The sequence below is a fragment of the Bufo bufo genome, chromosome 1 (genome assembly GCF_905171765.1).
Source record: "Bufo bufo chromosome 1, aBufBuf1.1, whole genome shotgun sequence".
NCBI classification, from domain to species: domain Eukaryota; kingdom Metazoa; phylum Chordata; class Amphibia; order Anura; family Bufonidae; genus Bufo; species Bufo bufo.
Window position 1 is genome coordinate 623,049,126 of NC_053389.1, and position 21,044 is coordinate 623,070,169.

General features: G+C 44.2%; 1 protein-coding gene across 1 annotated transcript in view; it reads left to right on the plus strand.

Annotated features, from left to right (window-relative positions):
* LOC120986240 (very long-chain acyl-CoA synthetase-like) overlaps nucleotides 1–11,114 on the plus strand; it is a 115,513-nt gene extending 104,399 nt beyond the window's left edge. Inside the window, exons 10-11 of the mRNA XM_040414707.1 lie at nucleotides 9,807–9,937; nucleotides 10,902–11,114. Coding sequence (XP_040270641.1) covers nucleotides 9,807–9,937; nucleotides 10,902–11,078 — 308 coding nt within the window. The 3' untranslated portion in view covers nucleotides 11,079–11,114. The remainder of the gene's footprint in view (nucleotides 1–9,806; nucleotides 9,938–10,901) is intronic.
* The last annotated feature ends 9,930 nt before the right edge of the window (nucleotides 11,115–21,044 follow it).

Sequence of the window (21,044 nt, forward strand, 5' to 3'; positions counted from 1 at the left end):
TCTGCTGCCAGGGTACGAAACTCAATGGCGTATTCAGCTACGGATCGTGAACCCTGTCTGATGGACATAAGGAGCTTCGCAGCAGAGGCAGCACGAGCCGGCACATCGAATACCTTCCGAAGAGAAGCAACAAAACCGGAAAACTCGGCAACCACCGGATTGTTGTTCTCCCATAAAGGGCTGGCCCAGGCCAAGGCCTTGTCCGAGAGCAGCGAGATCAAGAAGCCCACCTTTGATCTCTCAGTAGGAAAGGCATGTGGCAGCAACTCGAAATAAATGCCCACCTGGTTAAGGAAACCTCGGCACTGAGTTGGCTCTCCCCCAAAGCGCTGTGGAAGAGGGGCAGAACCGGTCATACCCCGACACACCGCAGGCGCAACAACAGGTGTCGGGGTAGACTCTGGCGCAACAACCGGAGCGGCAGTAGGAGCGAGCCCAGGAGCGACAACCGACCCATCGGCAACGGGAGCGAAATGAGCCGTGCGTTCAAGCAGGGTTTGCAACGCCACAGCGAACCGACCCAACAGGTGATCCTGCTGATCAAGTCTGGCAACCAGCGTGGGTAGCGAGGATGGCCCTGTACCGTCAGAATTCATGGCTTGGTCCTAATGTCACGGAACCATGAACCAGACGTACAACAAGAGATAAATGAAAATAAGAAGGCTTTATTGAAAACGGATGGTGAAACCGAGCAGAGTCTTTGCGAAGCCAGAGGTCAGGAACCAGAAGGGTAGTCAGACGAAGCCAGGATCAGGAACCAGCAGGGTAGTCAGACGAAGCCAGGATCAGGAACCAGCAGGGTAGTCAGACGAAGCCAGGATCAGGAACCAGAAGCAGCAGCAGTCTTAGAAGCATGTGAACACAAGAGGACCAAGCAAGGAACTGAAGCCACAGACCTCCTATATATATGAGCTAGGCATCCAGCTCCTCCCAGGGGAAGGAGGAGCCGCAGGGTGGAAGGCTACAAGAAACCCAGACCCCAAGATGGCCGCCAGCACATGTCAAACGAAGGAGAGCAGCAAGCAGGTAAGACCATGACAATGTTGAATGGCAAGATTGAACAGTTGAACCACCAGCTTATGCATACCGCCATTTTATGGTATCTTTTCAACACGTGTTATGTACATGGACTATCTGCTGGGGAGGCGGCAGTGTTATATATGAAGAAAAGTTGAAGTTAATAAAGAAGATATTTCAAGCATTTGGTGTGCTTTTTAAACCTACTGTTTCCATAGAACGGCGCTAGAGGAATTACATAGTAATAGACAGTCTGGTTAAACTAAAAGTCAGACATCTCAAAATTCTTCTAATGCCACAACGCAAAAAGCACTTCATAGTGCTGCACCTGCCACAAGCACGGTAGCGCATGGCGAGAGACAGCCAGACTAAAAGTACTGCATGTCGTACTTTTAGTCCGGCTGCCTCTTGCTGTGTGCTGCGGTGCTTCCGCCGGAACTCCGTTGCAGTCCGGGGGCAGACGTGAACTAACATCAGGACGGATCCGACAGGCTGTTCACCCGCCGTAACAGCCTGCCGGACTCCCCTGCCGCTAATGTGAAAGTACCCTTAGTTGGCAGGTTAAGGACTCAGTGTTAGGGTAGTGAGGCCTGCATCAACTACTGTTGCTGCTGCCCTGTTTGCTGCTTGGAAGAAATACTTTCATCATCGTCTTCTTCTGATCGGCTGTCTGTCATCTGAAAGAGTCCTGGATCCCCTGCCCATGGATCATCTCTTCAGTTGTCTGAAGGTATCGTGCACAGGGCTCTTTCTATATATATATACCCGGGTATATAACTTAAGATTGTTACAGGATCTGTGGTTATTGCAATACTGCTGCTTTCTCAGTACAGTGCATGTATGTACTATTATCATTCTTACCCTTATAAAGTTATTGTTATAACCTTACGTGGTATCTATATGTATTTTTCAGACTGTGAGATTAGTACAGTAATCCTTGTTAAGGCTGCTAACTATACTTCATATGTAAGTCCCAGGAAGAGATCCTCCCTGAAATACAGAGGCTCTAACCTAGGTGAAGGCCCAGATATACTTTACTTATGTTCCCACTCTTCCATTCAGCAAAGGCTCTAGGTCCCATTATACACACAGGTCAGCGCCAGAGTCTGTTGTGGGAGGGATATTACTCACCCCCCCCCTTCCAAATAGGGCCACACTTGTTAAAGCCAGGAGGCTGTGGGACGGACTGGCTGCGAAAGTCGCATCGGCTCACGCGTATGAACTAGGTCTCTGTGTTGGAAGCCTTGTGTCTGGATGAAGGCTTGCTACCTGTTTGGCGTGAAAACAGGTTGGTACTGGGGGTTCTTCTGTTGACTCTTCCATGAAAGTCATGGAAGTGCTGAACAGTAGAACAATGTACCACAACACCGGATTCTGCTTAATCTCCCTGAAGGTCTTTTGCTATCAAGCAGGGGTTCCTATGAGCATCTGTCTTGATCTTCCAGACCTTCACTTGACCTCCATTGTTCTTGTTAATTGCCATTTCTTAATTACATTTGGAAATGAAGAAATGGCAGCCTGAAAATAATTTGCTATCTTCTTATTTATTTATCATTTATTTTATGCACTTATATAGCTACTATATTTTGCAGCACATTAGCATCCAACTGTCCCCAATGGGGCTCACAATTTAAGGACTCCGGGAGGAAACCGGAGTACCCGGAGGAAACCCAAGTAAACAGGGGGAGAACATACAAACTCCATGCAGATGTTGTCCTTGGTCGGATTCAAACCTAGAACCCCAGTGCTGCAAGGCACCAGTGCTAGTCACTGAGCCACCGTGCTGCCCACTTACAGCCTTCTCATGCTTTGTGGGCCTCAAGCATTTTAATTTTCAGAGTGCTTAGAAGAACCCATGGCTGCAGTTTTTTTTACATGGTTAGTGGCGTCTGGATATTTTTAAAACTTAGCAATTTGCATCACTTGGCCTTTCGTCACGATGATTGTGAACCCCCGGAGTCAGACCCCTGCTGATCTGATTTTGATGATAAGTCCTGAATAGTAAAAAGCAGACAACTCCTTTAAGGTCTGAGACCTCGGTCAAAGTTATGAGTGCTCAAATCTCCTTAGGTTCCCACACTTTTCAAGGTACCCCTTTCCTTTTTTCACTCTAAAATTGTACAAATGCAAAACAATACACTGAAATTGCTTAAAATGTTGAAAAGTGTGTTTCATCTTTAACATTATGCCTTTTGGAGATCATTTCATCTTCGGCTTAACTGTTCACAGTAACATTAATTTTGACCAAGGGTGCCCAAACTTTAGTAATCCACTGTATATAATTATATATTTATATACTGTATATTGTGGGGTTTTGCTCTGGTAGACAGTCTAGTGGAATCAGTATAGAGGCAATCACAAAGTCTTCAACTTTTCTTCAACAGTTCGGTGTTTATTCACACATAAGGAAACACAAAATGACTATTCACAGTCTTGGTGTTTGTTTACACCATGCAATGTCCATGGAACAAAATCTTCACCTGGTTAGCAGTCTTTCCCCCAGCCGTCCACAGCAGGCTTTAGGTGCCTGTTTTTCAGCATGCGGCTTTCAAGCTTTTAGATCCCAAAACAGAGTCTCCACAGCTTCCCTGTCAGATGGAGGATCATCAACACCCAGCTGAGACTGCTGGCTGAGTTTTGTATAGGCTAATGAAGACCCAGCCTGGAGCGTGGGGAAAATCCACCCACCCAGCACTTTGGCTACTCCGAGTAAGAGCCGGCCCGGATCGGCTTTACAGCAATACTAACAACAAACAGTGTCAATCAGCACTAGCTGCCGCTGACACTTAAAGAGAACCTGTCATGTGGATATTTGATTATAATCTAACTAATTATATACAATCATTAACTACTAAAAAGTACCTGAGATGTATTCACTTACTGGTGTGACAGATGGTTACCTCATAATATACACACAAAGATGCCACATGCCGCATGCTAATGAGCTGATTTGAGTCCAGTGTGATGTCATTGAGTCCAACTTTTTTGGAATTCAGAGCTATAGCCACTCCCCTGCCCATCTGCTGCTGATTCATATGGAAAATAACTGTCAATCAGCAGCAGGTAGGCTGGGAGAGTCAGGAGCTCATGAATATTCAGGACTTATCATTATGAGCTGGAGCTTTTCAATACAAGATGTTGGCAGATTGACTGGGTCAATTAAAGAAAGTGACCCAGCATTTTGCTAAGAGAATCAGTCACTTATTTATGTTGCACTTAGTTAGGACACCATAAAATTGGTGACAGGTTCCCTTTAAAACTACCGGCTCTTACCTCACCAAGGCCAGGAACTTCGGTGACACATACCTTTCATCAATGATGGCCCCTTGCGCCTTCCTACAATATATATTGTGGCGATGTGGACAGTATAAATGCTGGAAGGCGTGTATATCCCACCCAGATACCTCAGCTGGGTGAGATAAATAAAATCCAGAAAGCTGAATGAGTTTCAGCAAAGCGTAGTTTGCTGAGACCGTTTTGTTTACATTTTGTTCTGGGCTGGATTTCATTTGGACTGGTAGATAGGTTTGGTAGTGGGATCTGCCAGTCCACACCCTCCCAGTATGGGTGTTGTCTTTTACCTGAGGTGATCGCAGGTGAGGCCTGCTGTAATCAAGCAGTGATAAAATCATTATATATTGTTAGATGTTACTCACGGTTACAGCCGGTATATGGCCAGGAAACTGTGCATGCACTTCAGCCACTCTTACCCTGCAACAAAAGTCTTTCTGACCCATAACTGACCAAATAAGTGAAGTGTGAACTGAGAGTGACGCCTGTCACCTCTCATACTGACGCATGGTAGCTGTTTTACTACCACATCAAACTAGCTATGCATGTTTTTGCAATGCACAGTGATGTACACCAATATACACTCTTCCTGTAGGCCAGGAAATAGCTTATTTATAACGCACTTAGTGACAAATTAATTTAGATCAATTTGTGGAAAAATTTGTTGAAGCATCCGAATCGAATTTTTGAAAACTTCGCTCATCTCTAATGACCACCAGTACCGTTGCACGATAAATCTGAGGGTCTTCCGCTGACCAGCATGACCTCCACTTTAGATGAATGCTCCCATAGTAATACCTGCTTCCTTAGAGACTCTGCAACAAAAGTCTTTCTGGGCCAAATCTCGGATAGCTTGACAGGGCAGACAGAGATTGTAGCGGGATCGATGATATGTTGAGGCTCCATCTCCTGGTCGGTAGAATCAAAGGATCTCAAGAGAGCATCTGCTTTGATGTTCTCGTCTGCAGCATGGAAGTTAAAGGGAGTCTTTCACCTAATCTGAGCGTTTTAGACCGCTCAGATCAGGTTATAGACTATTTGACCCTCATTACAATTGTACCTTTCTTTTATGTGTCCCTCGTCCAGATCATGAAAAAAACACTTTTAAAACGTATGCAAATGAGCTTCTGAAGGTGCCCAGGGGTGGCGTTACTGGGTGATGTGCCCAGAAAAACACACCTCTTTCAGCCCTCTGGCCCGCCGTTCTGTCCTATTATTACCTCCTCCTCTGCCTCGAGCCGGCGGACATCACGAGCAGCAAGAGAAGAAGTCAGGCTAGGAACTGGCCCGCACCTGCGCACTGCTCTGCCCATTATGGGCAGAGGAACATATTTTCATATTGCGCATGCGCCGGCCAACTAAAGACAGCCGGCCCGCCGTCCTCTGGTGCCGCTCGTGACTTTCGCCGGCTGAAGGCGGAGGAGGTAAAAGGACAGAAGGGCGGACTACAGAAGGGTGGACTACAGTACCATGAAAGATTATCAAAATTAGAGTTATTCACTTTAGAAAAAAGATGACTTAGGGGAGATCTAATAACTATGTACAGAGATCTCTCCCATCATCTATTTATCCCCAGAACTGTGACTGTGACGAGGTGACATCCTCTGCGTCTGGTGGAAAGAAGGTTTGTACACAAACATAGAAGAGGATTCTTTATGGTAAGAGCAGTGAGACTATGGAACTCTCTGCCTGAGAGGTGGGGTTGGTGAGTTCACTAAAAGAGTTTAAGAGGGGCCTGGATATATTTATGTAGGGTAATAATATTACAGGTTATAGTTACAAGAGATGGGTCGTTGAACCAGGGATTTATTCTGATTGCCTGATTGGAGTCGGTAAGGAATTTCTTTCCCCTAGTGGGGACAATTGGCTTCTACCTCACAGTTTTTTTTTTTTTTTGCCTTCCTCTGGATCAACTTGCAGTATAACAGGCTGAACTGGATGGACAGGTGTCTTTCTTCAGCCTTATAAACTATTTTATTATGTTACTAAGTTTAACAGAAGAAAGACATTTTCCAAGGCAAGACTGTCCCCAGTGAAGCGCCTCTCAGAACTTCCAATCAAGGACAGGTTCATGGATACGGAGCCATGGTAGTCTGAAATGGAGAGGATAAGACAGACTTGGAAGAATCAAGAACAAAATCTCTTCAGTATGGAGAGCTCCCCTGCAGTTTTACAGGTTCAGTAGTGAAGAGTCAGATAGAGCCCTTCCATCGACAAATGATACCATCAATGGTCTCTGCAGGCGCAGGACTGGAATATGATATCGATCCACTATGGCTTGCTGCAGGGAGTTTCTTGCTGATCCGGAATCCGGAAGTGCTGTCTCTGAGAATCAATTATTTCAACTAGGGTCACCTCTCCAACAGACCCCACGCTCAGGAGTTTCCCAGCTTCAGGGGGCAACAATGGATGAGATGATTAGCACCTCCACATAAAAGCAAAGTCCTCTTGAAAGGTGGTGGTTGCGTTCCTGTTCAGTCAGCCTGACTCGGTCGAGCTGCATGAGCTCTAGAGCAGCATAGGACGTGGAAGGCTGAGGGATTGGAGCACGCTGGGAAGAAGATGCCAGGTGAAAAGGCCTCCTTTCATGTGCTACCTCTTTGGCACGTTACTAAAACCACAAATCGATCCGAGTGGCCACGGAGATCCAGGGTGGAAAGAACATCCGGTCCGGCCAGCTCGTCCTTAATTCTCCCGGAGAGACCCTCCCAGAAAGCCGCCACGAGTGCCTCGTCACTCCAGCCCAGTTCAGAGGCCAGCATATGGAACTGGACTGCGTACTGGCTCATGAACTGTATCCCTTGACACAACTACAGTATAGAAGACGTGGCTGAGGCATTGTGTCCTGGCTCATCCAACACTCTGCGGAAGGCCTCCAGGATTAACTGTAGATCCATTATGAGTGGCTCATTCCTGTCCCAGAGTGGGTTGATCCAAGCCAGTGCCTCTCCAGTGAGGTGTGACATAAAAAAAGCCACTTTGGCTTGGTCTGAGGCAAATTAATGAGGCAACAGTTCGAAATGCAGGGTGGATTGATTTATGAACCCTTGAAACTGCTTAGGGTTACCATTGAAGCCTGGAGGGGCTGATAGGTGAGGTGCAGATCCTCACACATAGAGAGATGGTGGAATAGGAGTCGGGTTAGCTGCTGCAGCAGGTGCTGATGGAGCAGGGGGTGGAGCTCACACTGTTGGGCCATCTCGTGGTATAATTCAGTGAGGCTGGGGGGATTATGATCAGCAGAGTCCATGGCCTCAGCAAACTGTAATGGTCAGTGGGTGAGAACCCACTGTCCCACGTGACCAACCTCCTCAGAGGGGGATGACTAAGTGTACCCCTCATTCTTCACAATATCTCTGATGGAGAGGACAGACTTTCCCAATGGGTACACCAGGTCTTACCTCTGAGGGGGGATTGGAACACGAGGAAACAAGAACCTAGGTGCAGACTTACTGGACTGGCCTCCAAATGGTACAGCACACCCAGAGGATGCTAGGTGGCCAGAGGCTGATAAGATGGATGCAAGGCAAATTCTGGGTTACAGAGTCTAAGTTCATGGCAGGAGGCAAGATGGCAAAATGTGTAAGACAAGATAAAAGATCAGTGCAGGTGACAGTAAGGCAAGGTCTGTTATACAAGATACAGGGTCGGGTACACAGTAATGGAAGTAATCAGAGTAACACCTTTAATTACAGAAACTTAAGCAAGGCTAGGAACCAAAGTTTCTCAGGCGCCTTCCTGTAGAAGGAGTTGCTTTTAAATACATTTTGCAGAACTGCGATGGGAGGTGTGTGCATGCTTCTTATATAATATGTGGAGAGAGGCAGTGAGGGCAGCAGCAGTCAGTCTGGAAAGTGTCTCAATAGCTAAGTAAACAGAGGACAGGGGAGCAATAGAAATGTATGATTTCAGTAATTAAAGTGTATTTAAAAAATTATCAGTATCATTGCCCCTACACATTACAAAAAAATAAAATAAAGAATGACAGTTACCCTTTAAATGGGTTATCCAACTTTTTTCAGGCCTCACAGAGTGGCCAGGCCCGCGGTGGTGATTATACTTACCTGATCTCTGCCGCTGGGTTCTAGCTCCATCATTTAACTGCCAGCTCTGCAGCTCTCGGCATTAACATAGGTATTGCCTAAACTCTATGTGCTGTCAGGATCTTTTGAGGTCACAGGGGCACAGGACTAGTGATGAGCGGCAGGGGTCATATTCGAATTCGCAATATTTCGCAAATATTTTGTAGAATATTCATCGAATATTCGCAAATTTGAATATGCGTTATATTCTACGATTTTTTTTACTCGAAAAATCAACAAGGTAATAATTGCACAATATGCAAATTTTTCAATTGCCGAGTAAAAACAGGATTCCTCCCTGCTTCTTTCTTGTGGGCCAATGAGTTATAGCACTACATCGAATATATTAGTTTTTTCAAATATTCGTAATATTCTAAAACATTTTTTTCCATAGTTGAATTTTTTTTCCAATCTAAACTTCAGATGAGAAAAAAATCACAACTATTAGACAAAGAAGATTATAGCACTATATTAGCTTAATTGCTCTATATTCGTTTTTTTTTACCAAATATTCGCTATATTGCTATATATTCTTGTTTTAGTATACTACGAATATTCTAAAAAACAAATATATTCGATATAGTGCTATATATTTGTTTTTTAGAATATTCATAATTTTTCCCATTTAAAGTCATGATTCCTCCCTGCTTCTTGCTTGTGGGCCAATGAGTCATTGGCCCATAAGCAAGAAGCAGGGAGGAATCATGTTTTTACTCGGCAATTGAAAAATTAGCAATAAAAATTAGAATTACAAAAATTTGCAATAAAAAAATCTTGAATATTCGAAATTACGAATATACTATATTCGAAATATTCGCGAATTTTCGAAGTACCTATATTCGCGATAAAAATTCGCAATTCGAATATTCGTGATCAACACTACACATGACATGTGCCTCGCATTAAACACTGTCATTAGGGTTAGTTATTGTTATTTTTGTATGATATTACTAACCTTTATCACCACAGCACAACGGATGTAGATATTACCCTGCTGCTACATCCTGCAGCTGCTTCAAACTCACGTGACTTTAGCATGTCACGTAACTGTGACATCACAACGTGCTCACAGCGCATAGAGATTAGACACAACCTATCAACATCCTGTTGATGGGGGGCATGTGGCCGCTGCAGCCAATCACTGGCCGCAGCGGTGACTTGTTACCCGTGTGTCACATGACCCAGTGACATGCCGCATTGGTGACAGGTCACCACTGCGGCCAGTAATTGGCTACAGCGGTCACGTGCCCCCCATAAACAAGATGCTGATATACGCAGATGGAAGCTGCAGAGTTGGCAGTGGAACCCAGAGGTGGGGACTAGGTAAGCATGATCCCTACCATGGCTCCGCCCACTCTGTGAGGTTTGAAAATAAGTTGGATAACCCCTTTAACATTAACATTTCTGCTGTTCTAGACCATGAAGGTAGAATTGGAATGGTGTCTATAAAGCTTGAAGCCGGAGGAGTCTTTGATGGGGAGAAAATGTTTGCACATGTAACCGAGAATTTACCAAATTATGCCAGACCTCGGTTTCTTAGGATACAGGTAAGACCTATTTTAAAATGTGCCACTCCTTGAAGATGATGTGATAACTGTCCTAACATGTCTACTTTAGTAAATTACTCTATTTCTACTATTATTTTTTAGAACATGGCATTTTTTTTTATTTCTCTGGAATAACAAAGGAAATGTTATTCCTCCCAGACATTTTTGAATAAAATGAGAATTGAGAACCCCTATACATTCTGACACTGTTCTCTCACTGAGGGCATAATAAGGGCTCATGCGCATGACCAAATTTTTTTCTGGTGCACTGTCTGTTTATAAAAATGGATAACACACTGACCCATATATTTCAGTTGGGCCGGGCACATATCCTTTATTTTCGCGGATCCGGGTGCCCGATCTCAGAGTCTCACTGTAAGTCCTATTCTTGTTTATTTTTGCAGACACAAGTTGCTTTCTATTGATGGAAGTGTGAGAAAAACAGAATGCACACGCAAGCTGTTTTTCAATGATCGTTTTTTTTTTTGCCTGTTTATAAAAGGATATGGTCATGTGCAAGAGGCCTTAAAGGGGTTGTTCTTCTTTGGGGAGCCTCTCTTCCATACCCCTTCTCCAAATGGCCAGAGAGAAGCATACTTACCTGCTCCCTGCCGCTCGGTTCCGGCTCCTTCAGTCCACTGCTGCCATGGTATGGTCTCAGTGTGTCATGTGTCAACATTCACTTTGACCCAGGTCATGTGGTAGCTGCAGCCAATGATCGAAAGCAGTGGTCACGCAGGTCCAGCTATGTGGGTTGGTTTGGCAGAAAGGCCCCCAGAAGATCCCAAGTAAGACGTAATAAACACTAATGTTTTCTGGAATCTGTAGAATAGGTTAGGTTTTCATTGAGTATCTATAAGTGATGGTATTCAGGTAAAAATCACAAACCTGGTATTCGGGAAAATATTGTGAAGCTACATTCAGAATTTACTAACTACGTATCTACTATTGTTTAATTCCACAGGATGCCATACAGGTTAATAGCACTTACAAGCAATATAAAACGGATCTTGTGAAAGATGGCTTCAATCCGTCCTGTACAAAAGATCCGCTATATTTCATGGATGATACTCAAAGGACCTACAGGCCCCTGGATCACCAGATTTACAAAGATATTTTGGAAAATAGAATGAAACTTTAAAATGATGAAAGGGGTTTAGCAAATAGTTCTTTTGTATCTACTGTACTGAAAGATTGTTTTACTAATATTGGCATATCCTAGTAATGTTTTGTATAGCTCTCAGGGAATAGAAGACATTTAGGGTTGTGGTGAAAAAAAATGAAATAAAAATGAAACCAATCAGAATCCAGCACTAAAACGGAAACAATCATCTGATTGCACATAATGAGAAATTGGAATTTGTAGTATGTCCATGATGTTACGGGAATCGATTGAAGTAAATGTTCTGAATCAAACATTAAAAGGGGTTTTCCAAGATATTCTGATGACTTATCCTCTGGATAGGTCACTGATATATGATTGGTGGGGGTCCAACACCTGATTCCCCGCTGATTATCTGTTTGAGAAGGTAGTGGAGCTCGCAGTAGCACTGCAGCCTTCGATCAGCTCTCCAAGCGCAGAGCCGTAAATTGTATAGCGACTGTGCTTGGTATCACAGCTCAGCCCCATTAATTTTACTGGGGCTGATCTGCACTTAGGCCATGCAACCATAAACATGATGTCACATGGCCTAGGCAATACAGAGAGAAGGCCTCATCACCACTACAAGCGCCGGTGCCTTCTGAAACAGCTGATCGGCGGGAGTCCTAGGTGTTGGAACCAGGGCCATATTAAGGGTTTTAGGACTACGGAGCACTCCATTCATTGAGGGCCCCGCAACTATCACAAAGCCCTTCTCCACCGCATACTAGAGGACATATTGTAAGACTCGTTCACTGCTTTGGACTAAACCAGTGCAGTGTGTGCCATACTGTAGCTTTCTTGACAACATGAACAAGTTTTCAAAATCGGGCGTATCTAGATTCCACTCGGAGACGAGGGGAATGAAGACAAAAAGAGGGGTGGGGGGCGCACAATAGGATAGTATGTACAACACAAATATAAGAAAATTAAAAGACAAAGGAGCTCACCTATTAGGGTTGTGCTGCTGATAGGCACAACACTATTGTAGGCTTGTATAATTTAGACCCTTTATCCAGGACTGCAGCTGGTAGAGATGGTCTTAGAGATCAATTCTTCTTCATTTGAAGGTAGCGTATGTACATAAAACCATTCTATGTACATACGCTACATTCAAATAAAGAAGAATTGATCTCTAAGACCATCTCTACCAGTAATTTCGCGCCTGACCAGAACTCTCTCCTCAACATGAACACGTTGGCCTGCAGAAGGGCAAAGTGTGTGGCACTCTCCAAATTTAGTTTTAGGTATGGACATGCCCCCTTTTCTGAGAATCCACCCTCTCAATGCATGTCCCACCCCTCTCATGATGTTTCCTCCATGCCATGTGTGAAGATTTACCAACTCCTCCTGGAGTTTAGGAGGTCTCCCAATTTTCTGGAGTCTCCTGGATGTTCCAGAAGAGTTAGCAAGTTTGAACTATAGATACGGTATAATAACTTCTACATACATACCTACTTACAAACACTACCTACATGTATAACCTAATTATAGGCCTATATGTGGTCATATGCATGGACTGCGCATTTGCTATGCACTGAGAGATGGTGAAAAGATGTACAGCACACAGCAAAGTTTGCAGCATTTTTTAACACCCCCAAAACACAGGTTTCTTATAGGTTCGGTTCAAAATAGTGTTATCATTTTCTGTTGCTCTGATGGCACAAAAGTAAAACTAACTGAGTCGAGAAGACTCTATCAACGAAAATGGGTCCCATTCAGTTTCTGTTCTGGATGCTTCTTTTTTACCAGACAAAGAATCCGTGACAGAGGCCCCGAAGTCAGTCTTCAACGCTGAAGAGAATAGCTAATATCATATCAAAGTTTAACACCCAAAGTGCCAGAACTAAGATCACTACATAAATATGACACTGGAACTAAGCATAGTGCATCCAGTAAATAGAGCACCAGAACCAAGCCCATAAGTCAAATGCAGCACCAGTGTCACGAGTTGGAGGTCCCAGGAGAGACCACCGCGTCGTCAAGCAATAAACAAACAGAAATCAGGTACAGACACACAAGAGTTTATTGCACAAACAAAAACCAGGGAAGGCAGCACAGACAAAACAAGAGCTCTATGTACCGTCAGCACAGTGGGAGAAAACCCCCACTGCGCCACTATCTAGTAATACTCCAGAGGGGCGTGACTAAGCAACTCCTGGTATTCACTAGAGCCCTAGATGGTAGGGTTAGACTTTGCCGCAGGAAGTTTCCAGGGTCCACTCTGGAGCGTGAACTAGACAGTGACAGCAGGAACGAATGGACAACAGGTACCGGAAGGTACCGACGGCACATAGGCAAACATAACAGACAGGCAAATACAAAACAGGGCAACTAATAACACAAGCAGAAATACATAGCAAGGAAACAGGAGTGACAATGAGCAGAGAAGGACTTGCTCCACCAGTGGTATACTGCGTGGCCTTGCGCATAGCACTCTGCAGCTAGGCGCTTGCTGAACCGAGACATATGAATACACACAAAGTAACTAAAACATAACTGGCAGAACAGATAACAGAAAGACAGGAAAGAGGACACCAAAGAGGACGTCAAAGAAGACGGGAATGAACAAGTAGGGAAACCCACAGAGCACAGACAGACACGGATCCCATGGGTCAGCAGCATGGGAGAGAGAGTACAAACCAGGAGCAGGACAAGACAACACACACCAACAGAGCTGACCCAGAACTGAGGAAACCTCAGCCTTATATACAGGTTCCATGGGTGCAGCAGAGAGGCCACACCCATGGAGCAGACAGAGAGGATTAACTCCTAATAGGCACACAGGGGAGTTAACCCATAAAGAAACACAAATGACACACAGAAACGAAACTTCAGCGAGGAGCGCCGAACGAGCAAGGACGGAAGGTCACAGCCAGAGATAGTGCCTGTGACAACCAGAAGCGTATTATACCATAAAAACAGTACCAGAATTAACCTCATTACATAAAGTAAATACAGCCCCAGAATAAGTGTAATATATATATATATATATATATATATATATATATAAACACACAGGTGAAACTCGAAAAATTAGAATATCTGCAAAAGTCCATTTATTTCAGTAATGCAAATAAAAATGAATTGCATTAATGCAGCTTAAAATTTAAATTTTGTTAAAAGGTTCAACATTCTAGGCTCAAAGTGTCAGACTCTAGTCAGCTAAATAATCCATACCCCCTGAACATGCGCAATTTTTCTACGCGAGTGCAAAACATTGTAATGCGTTTTGCACTCGCGCGAGAAAAATCGCGCATGTTTGGTACCCAAACCCGAACTTCTTCACAGAAGTTCGGGCTTAGGATCGGTGTTCTGTAGATTGTATTATTTTCCCTTATAACATGGTTATAAGGGAAAATAATAGCATTCTGAATACAGAATGCATAGTAAAATAGCGCTGGAGGGGTTAAAAAATAATAAAAAATTATTTAACTCACTTTAATCCACTTGCTCGCGCAGCCCGGCATCTCTTCTGTCTTCATCTTAGCTGTGTGCAGGAACAGGACCTGTGGTGACGTCACTCCGGTCATCACATGGTCCATCACATGATCCATCACCATGGTAAAAGATCATGTGATGGATCATGTGATGACCGGAGTGACGTCACCACAGGTCCTTTTCCTGCACACAGCTAAAATGAAGACAGAAGAGAAGCCGGGCTGCGCGAGCAAGTGGATTAAGGTGAGTTAAATACACTGCTCAAAAAAATAAAGGGAACACAAAAATAACACATCCTAGATCTGAATTAATTAAATATTTTTCTGAAATACTTTGTTCTTTACATAGTTGAATGTGCTGACAACAAAATCACACAAAAATTTAAAAATGGAAATCTAATTTTTTAACCCATGGAGGTCTGGATTTGGAGTCACACTCAAAATTAAAGTGGAAAAACACACTACAGGCTGATCCAACTTTGATGTAATGTCCTTAAAACAAGTCAAAATGAGGCTCAGTAGTGTGTGTGGCCTCCACGTGCCTGTATGACCTCCCTACAATGCCTGTGCATGCTCCTGATGAGGTGGCGGACGGTCTCCTGAGGGATCTCCTCCCAGACCTGGACTAAAGCATCTGCCAACTCCTGGACAGTCTGTGGTGCAACGTGACGTTGGTGGATAGAGCGAGACATGATGTCCCAGATGTGCTAAATTGGATTCAGGTCTGGGGAACGGGCGGGCCAGTCCATAGCATCAATGCCTTCGTCTTGCAGGAACTGCTGACACACTCCAGCCACATGAGGTCTAGCATTGTCTTGCATTAGGAGGAACCCAGGGCCAACCGCACCAGCATATGGTCTCACAAGGGGTCTGAGGATCTCATCTCGGTACCTAATGGCAGTCAGGCTACCTCTGGAGAGCACATGGAGGGCTGTGCGGCCCTCCAAAGAAATGCCACCCCACACCATTACTGACCCAATGCCAAACCGGTCATGCTGGAGGATGTTGCAGGCAGCAGAACATTCTCCACGGTGTCTCCAGACTCTGTCACGTCTGTCACATGTGCTCAGTGTGAACCTGCTTTCATCTGTGAAGAGCACAGGGCGCCAGTGGCGAATTTGCCAATCTTGGTGTTCTCTGGCAAATGCCAAACGTCCTGCACGGTGTTGGGCTGTAAGCACAACCCCCATCTGTGGACGTCGGGCCCTCATATCACCCTCATGGAGCCTGTTTCTGACCGTTTGAGCAGACACCTGCACATTTGTGGCCTGCTGGAGGTCATTTTGCAGGACTCTGGCAGTGCTCCTCCTGTTCCTCCTTGCACAAAGGCGGAGGTAGCAGTCCTGCTGCTGGGTTGTTGCCCTCCTACGGCCTCCTCCACGTCTCCTGATGTACTGGCCTGTCTCCTGGTAGCACCTCCATGCTCTGGACACTATGCTGACAGACACAGCAAACCTTCTTGCCACAGCTCGCATTGATGTGCCATCCTGGATAAGCTGCACTACCTGAGCCACTTGTGTGGGTTGTAGACTCCGTCTTATGCTACCACTAGAGTGAAAGCACCGCCAGCATTCAAAAGTGACCAAAACATCAGCCAGGAAGCATAGGAACTGAGAAATGCTCTGTGGTCACCACCTGCAGAACCACTCCTTTATTGGGGGTGTCTTGCTAATTGCCTATAATTTCCACCTGTTGTCTCTTTTTATTTGCACAACAGCATGTGAAATTGATTGTCACTCAGTGTTGCTTCCTAAGTGGACAGTTTGATTTCACAGAAGTGTGATTGACTTGGAGTTACATTGTGTTGTTTAAGTGTTCCCTTTATTTTTTTGAGCAGTGAATTTATTTATTTTTTTAACCCTTCCAGCGCTATTTTAACCATGTTATAAGGGAAAATAATAATGATCGGGTCTCCATCCCGATCGTCTCCTAGCAACCGTGCGTGAAAATCGCACCGCATCCGCACTTGCTTGCGGATGCTTGCGATTTTCACGCAGCCCCATTCACTTCACAATATAGAGCATGCTGCGATTTTCACGCAACGCATAAGTGATGCGTGAATATCACAGCTCATGTGCACAGCTTCATAGAAATGAATGGGTCCAGATTCAGTGCGGGTGCAATGCGTTCACCTCCCGCATTGCACCCGCGCAGAATACTTGTGTGAACTCAGCCTTAGGGCTCCTTCTTTTTACACAAGCATGTCCCTGGTGGGTCTGCTAGAACGTTCCAGGTGGTTCCTTTATCCTACTGGAGCTGCCAGCTGCTCATTTGTATCTGCATCCTGTGGCCGCAGGCACAATTGAATGCAAGGGCCCCAGAAACCAGGTGAAATGACCTGGTGACAGGTTGCCTTCCCAGAAATGGTGCACTGTAGAGCCTGGAGCACTTGCTCCGCGTGCCCCATTGTTAATCCGGCCCTGGTTGGACCCCCCACCGATCAAATACTGATGACCAATCCAGAGGACAGGTCAATGAAAATTTCTCCCTTTAAGATTTACAGTAAATTAAATCTCCTTCCACATCTTGTTTTACTCAAATGTGTTGTACAGTCGTGGCCAAAAGTTTTGAGAATTACATAAATATTGGAAATTGGAAAAGTTGCTGCTTAAGTTTTTATAATAGCAATTTGCATATACTCCAGAATGTTATGAAGAGTGATCAGATGAATTGCATAGTCCTTCTTTGCCATGAAAATTAACTTAATCCCCAAAAAAACTTTCCACTGCATTTCATTGCTGTCATTAAAGGACCTGCTGAGATCATTTCAGTAATCGTCTTGTTAACTCAGGTGAGAATGTTGACGAGCACAAGGCTGGAGATCATTATGTCAGGCTAATTGGGTTAAAATGGCAGACTTGACATGTTAAAAGGAGGGTGATGCTTGAAATCATTGTTCTTCCATTGTTCACCATGGGGACCTGCAAAGAAACGCGTGCAGCCATCATTGCGTTGCATAAAAATGGCTTTACAGGCAAGGATATTGTGGCTACTAAGAATGCACCTCAATCAACAATTTATAGGATCATCAAGAACTTCTAGCAAAGAGGTTCAATTCTTGTTAAGAAGGCTTCAGGGCGTCCAACAAAGTCCAGCAAGCGCTAGGATCGTCTCCTAAAGAGGATTCAGCTGCGGGATCGGAGTGCCACCAGTGCAGAGCTTGCTCAGGAATGGCAGCAGGCAGGTGTGAGCGCATCTGCACGCACAGTGAGGCGAAGACTTTTGGAAGATGGCCTGGTGTCAAGAAGGGCAGCAAAGAAGCCACTTCTCTCCAAAAAAAACATCAGGGACAGATTGATCTTCTGCAGAAAGTATGGTGAATGGACTGCTGAGGACTGGGGCAAAGTCATATTCTCTGATGAAGCCTCTTTCCGATTGTTTGGGGCATCTGGAAAAAGTCTTGCCCGGAGAAGAAAAGGTGAGCGCTACCATCAGTCCTGTGTCATGCCAACAGTAAAGCATCCTGAGACCATTCATGTGTGGGGTAGCTTCTCATCCAAGGGAGTGGGCTCACTCACAATTTTGACCAAAAACACAGCCTTGAATAAAGAATGGTACCAAAACACCCTCCAACAGCAACTTCTTCCAACAATCCAACAACAGTTTGGTGAAGAACAATGCATTTTCCAGCACGATGGAGCACCGTGCCATAAGGCAAAAGGGATAACTAAGTGGCTCGGGGACCAAAACGTTGACATTTTGGGTCCATGGCCTGGAAACTCCCCAAGTCTTAATCCCATTGAGAACTTGTGGTCAATCCTCAACAGGCGGGTGGACAAACAAAAACCCGCTAATTCTGACAAACTCCAAGAAGTGATTATGAAAGAATGGGTTGCTATCAGTCAGCAATTGGCCCAGAAGTTGATTGAGAGCATGCCCAGTCGAATTGCAGAGGTCCTGAAAAAGAAGGGCCAACATTGCAAATACTGACTCTTTGCATAAATGTCATGTAATTGTCGATAAAAGCCTTTGAAATGTATGAAGTGCGTGTAATTATATTTCACTACATCACAGAAACAACTGAAACAAAGATCTAAAAGCAGTTTTGCAGCAAACTTTGTGAAAACTAATATTTTTGTCATTCTCAAAACTTTTGGCTACGACTGTAGTTTAAAATTTTGTAAATACTGTGCTAGAAAGTAAGGAAAAGGTTTTTATTGCTATGGATTTGTTACTTGTAGCTAGATGCTGTTTTCATGTCACATAGTTTCATACTTTGTAAATGGTAGAATCATCTTAAGGCCTCTTGCACACAAACATATTTTCTTCCCGTGTCTGTTCCGTTTTTTTTGAGGACCGTATGCAGAACCATTTTCTTCAATGGGTCCGCAAAAAAAAACGGAAGTTACTCCGTGTGCATTCCTTTTCCATATGTCCGTTTTTCAGTTTTTCCGTTAAAAATAGAACATATCCTATTATTGTCCGCATTACGGACAAGGATAGTACTGTTCTATGAAGGGCCTGCTGTTCCATTCTTCAAAATACGGAATGCACACGGATGTCATCCGATTTTTTTGCGGATCCGTTTTTTTTTTTTACGGACTGCAAAATACATACGGTCGTGTGCAAGAGGCCTGAGGCCTCTTTCACACAAGCGATTTTTCCGCGTGGGTGCAATGCGTGACGTGAATGCATAGCACCCGCACTGAATCCTGACCAATTCATTTCAATGGGTCTGTGGTTTTTTTCACGCATCAGTTCTGCATTGCGTGAAAAACGCAGCATGTTCTATATTCAGCGTTTTTCACGCAGCCCTGGCCCCATAGAAGTGAATGGGGCTTCAGTGAAAAACGCATTGCATCCTCAAGCAAGTGCGGATGCAATGCGTTTTTCACTGATGGTTACTAAGAGATGTTGTTTGTAAACCTTCAGTTTTTTATCACGAGCGCGAATAATGCATCAAAACGCTTTGCACCCACGTGGAAAAAACTGAACGCAATCGCAGACAAATCTGACTGAACTTGCTTGCAAAATGGTGCGAGTTTCACTGAGCGCACCCTGAACGCATCCGGACCTAATCAGTCACGCTCATGTGAAAGAGGCCTAACCCTCACGTTATATGTTGTTGATACTGATAGTTTAAGCAATGGCAATCAGGCTTTTTGAGTGAACATAAGAGATTCAATCTATAACTTTTATTTTGTTGACCAAAAAGCTTGCATCCATTAAAATTCACTGTAGCTGCATAATATTCTGAAGAAAAAAAAGTTAGATGGCTGCTCATTGGTTTTCAAAAGGTTTGTGACTTTTGTACGATGTTATGTCGACCCACATTTGGAAATTTTGAGACTCTTTACAAAAGCTATGCTTTACTTATCTTGTTCTGATCAGCAAGGTGTTGTGCAGTGGATACATATTGATGACTTATCCTCGGGGTGCCAGCAGTGAGACAGGATCGGCACCCACTCGCCTTGCTGAAGAAACTGACTTCTGGCATGAAACCGTGACGTGTTTTGGCTCAAACCTGAGACTTTTTTTAAACTTGCATGTTCCATTGTGAGAATACAAAGTTTAAATATCCGCCCAACACCCGGTGATGTCATCGTGTTGTCATGACAACGAGCATAAACAACTTAACTGGCAAAAGAGACTAAATGAATCATAGTAATAGAATATGAAGATCATAGTGATGAAGTTCCATGTTCACTTTTCTTAATAAACACTGCATGGAAATAATGTTCAAGATTTCTGTAAACAAAAGAATAAAAGAAATAACTGATTACAAAAAGCTACTCAGTTTGTACTTTCTGTTCAAGCCCATGGGCTCCAGTGATCCAGAAAGCCTCACGTCTTTTTAGAAGTTTATTCTGATTGCCTCTTCTGCGCCGTTGGGGGACGTGGTCAATGATTTGGAAGGGCAGTTGTGGTATCCTATGTGTACATTGATCAAAATGATGGGGTATGGGTAAGAGTAGGTTATTTTTCCTAATGGTGGTTTTATGATTACTGAATCTATCTTTCATCCCTGTGGGCTCTCCCACATACAGCAAACCTCAGGGACATTTAAGTATATATATGTAAAAAAAAACTAATCTCACATGTATAGTCACCTTTTATAGGGATGGTTTCACCTCTGTGAAAATGTTCGAGTTCGGGATCCGAACTCGACCCGAACTTCGCCCCGAACCCGAATCCCATTGAAGTCAATGGGTACCCGAACTTTTCGGCACTAAAAAAGCTGTAAAATAGCCCAGGAAAGGGCTAGAGGGCTGCAAAAGGCAGCAAAATGTAGGTAAATCCCCTGCAAACAAATGTGGATAGGGAAATGAATTTAAAAAAAATAAATAAAAAATTAACCAATATCAATTGGAGAGAGGTCCCATAGCAGAGAATCAGGCTTCATGTCACCCACCACTGGAACAGGCCTCTGTGAGATATTTAGGCCCCGGCACCCAGACAGAGGAGAGAGGTCCCGTAGCAGAGATTCAGGCTTCATGTCAGCAGAGAATCAGTCTTCATGTCATAGCAGAGAATCAGGCTTCATGTCACCCACCACTGGAACAGGCCATTGTCAGATTTTTTTAGG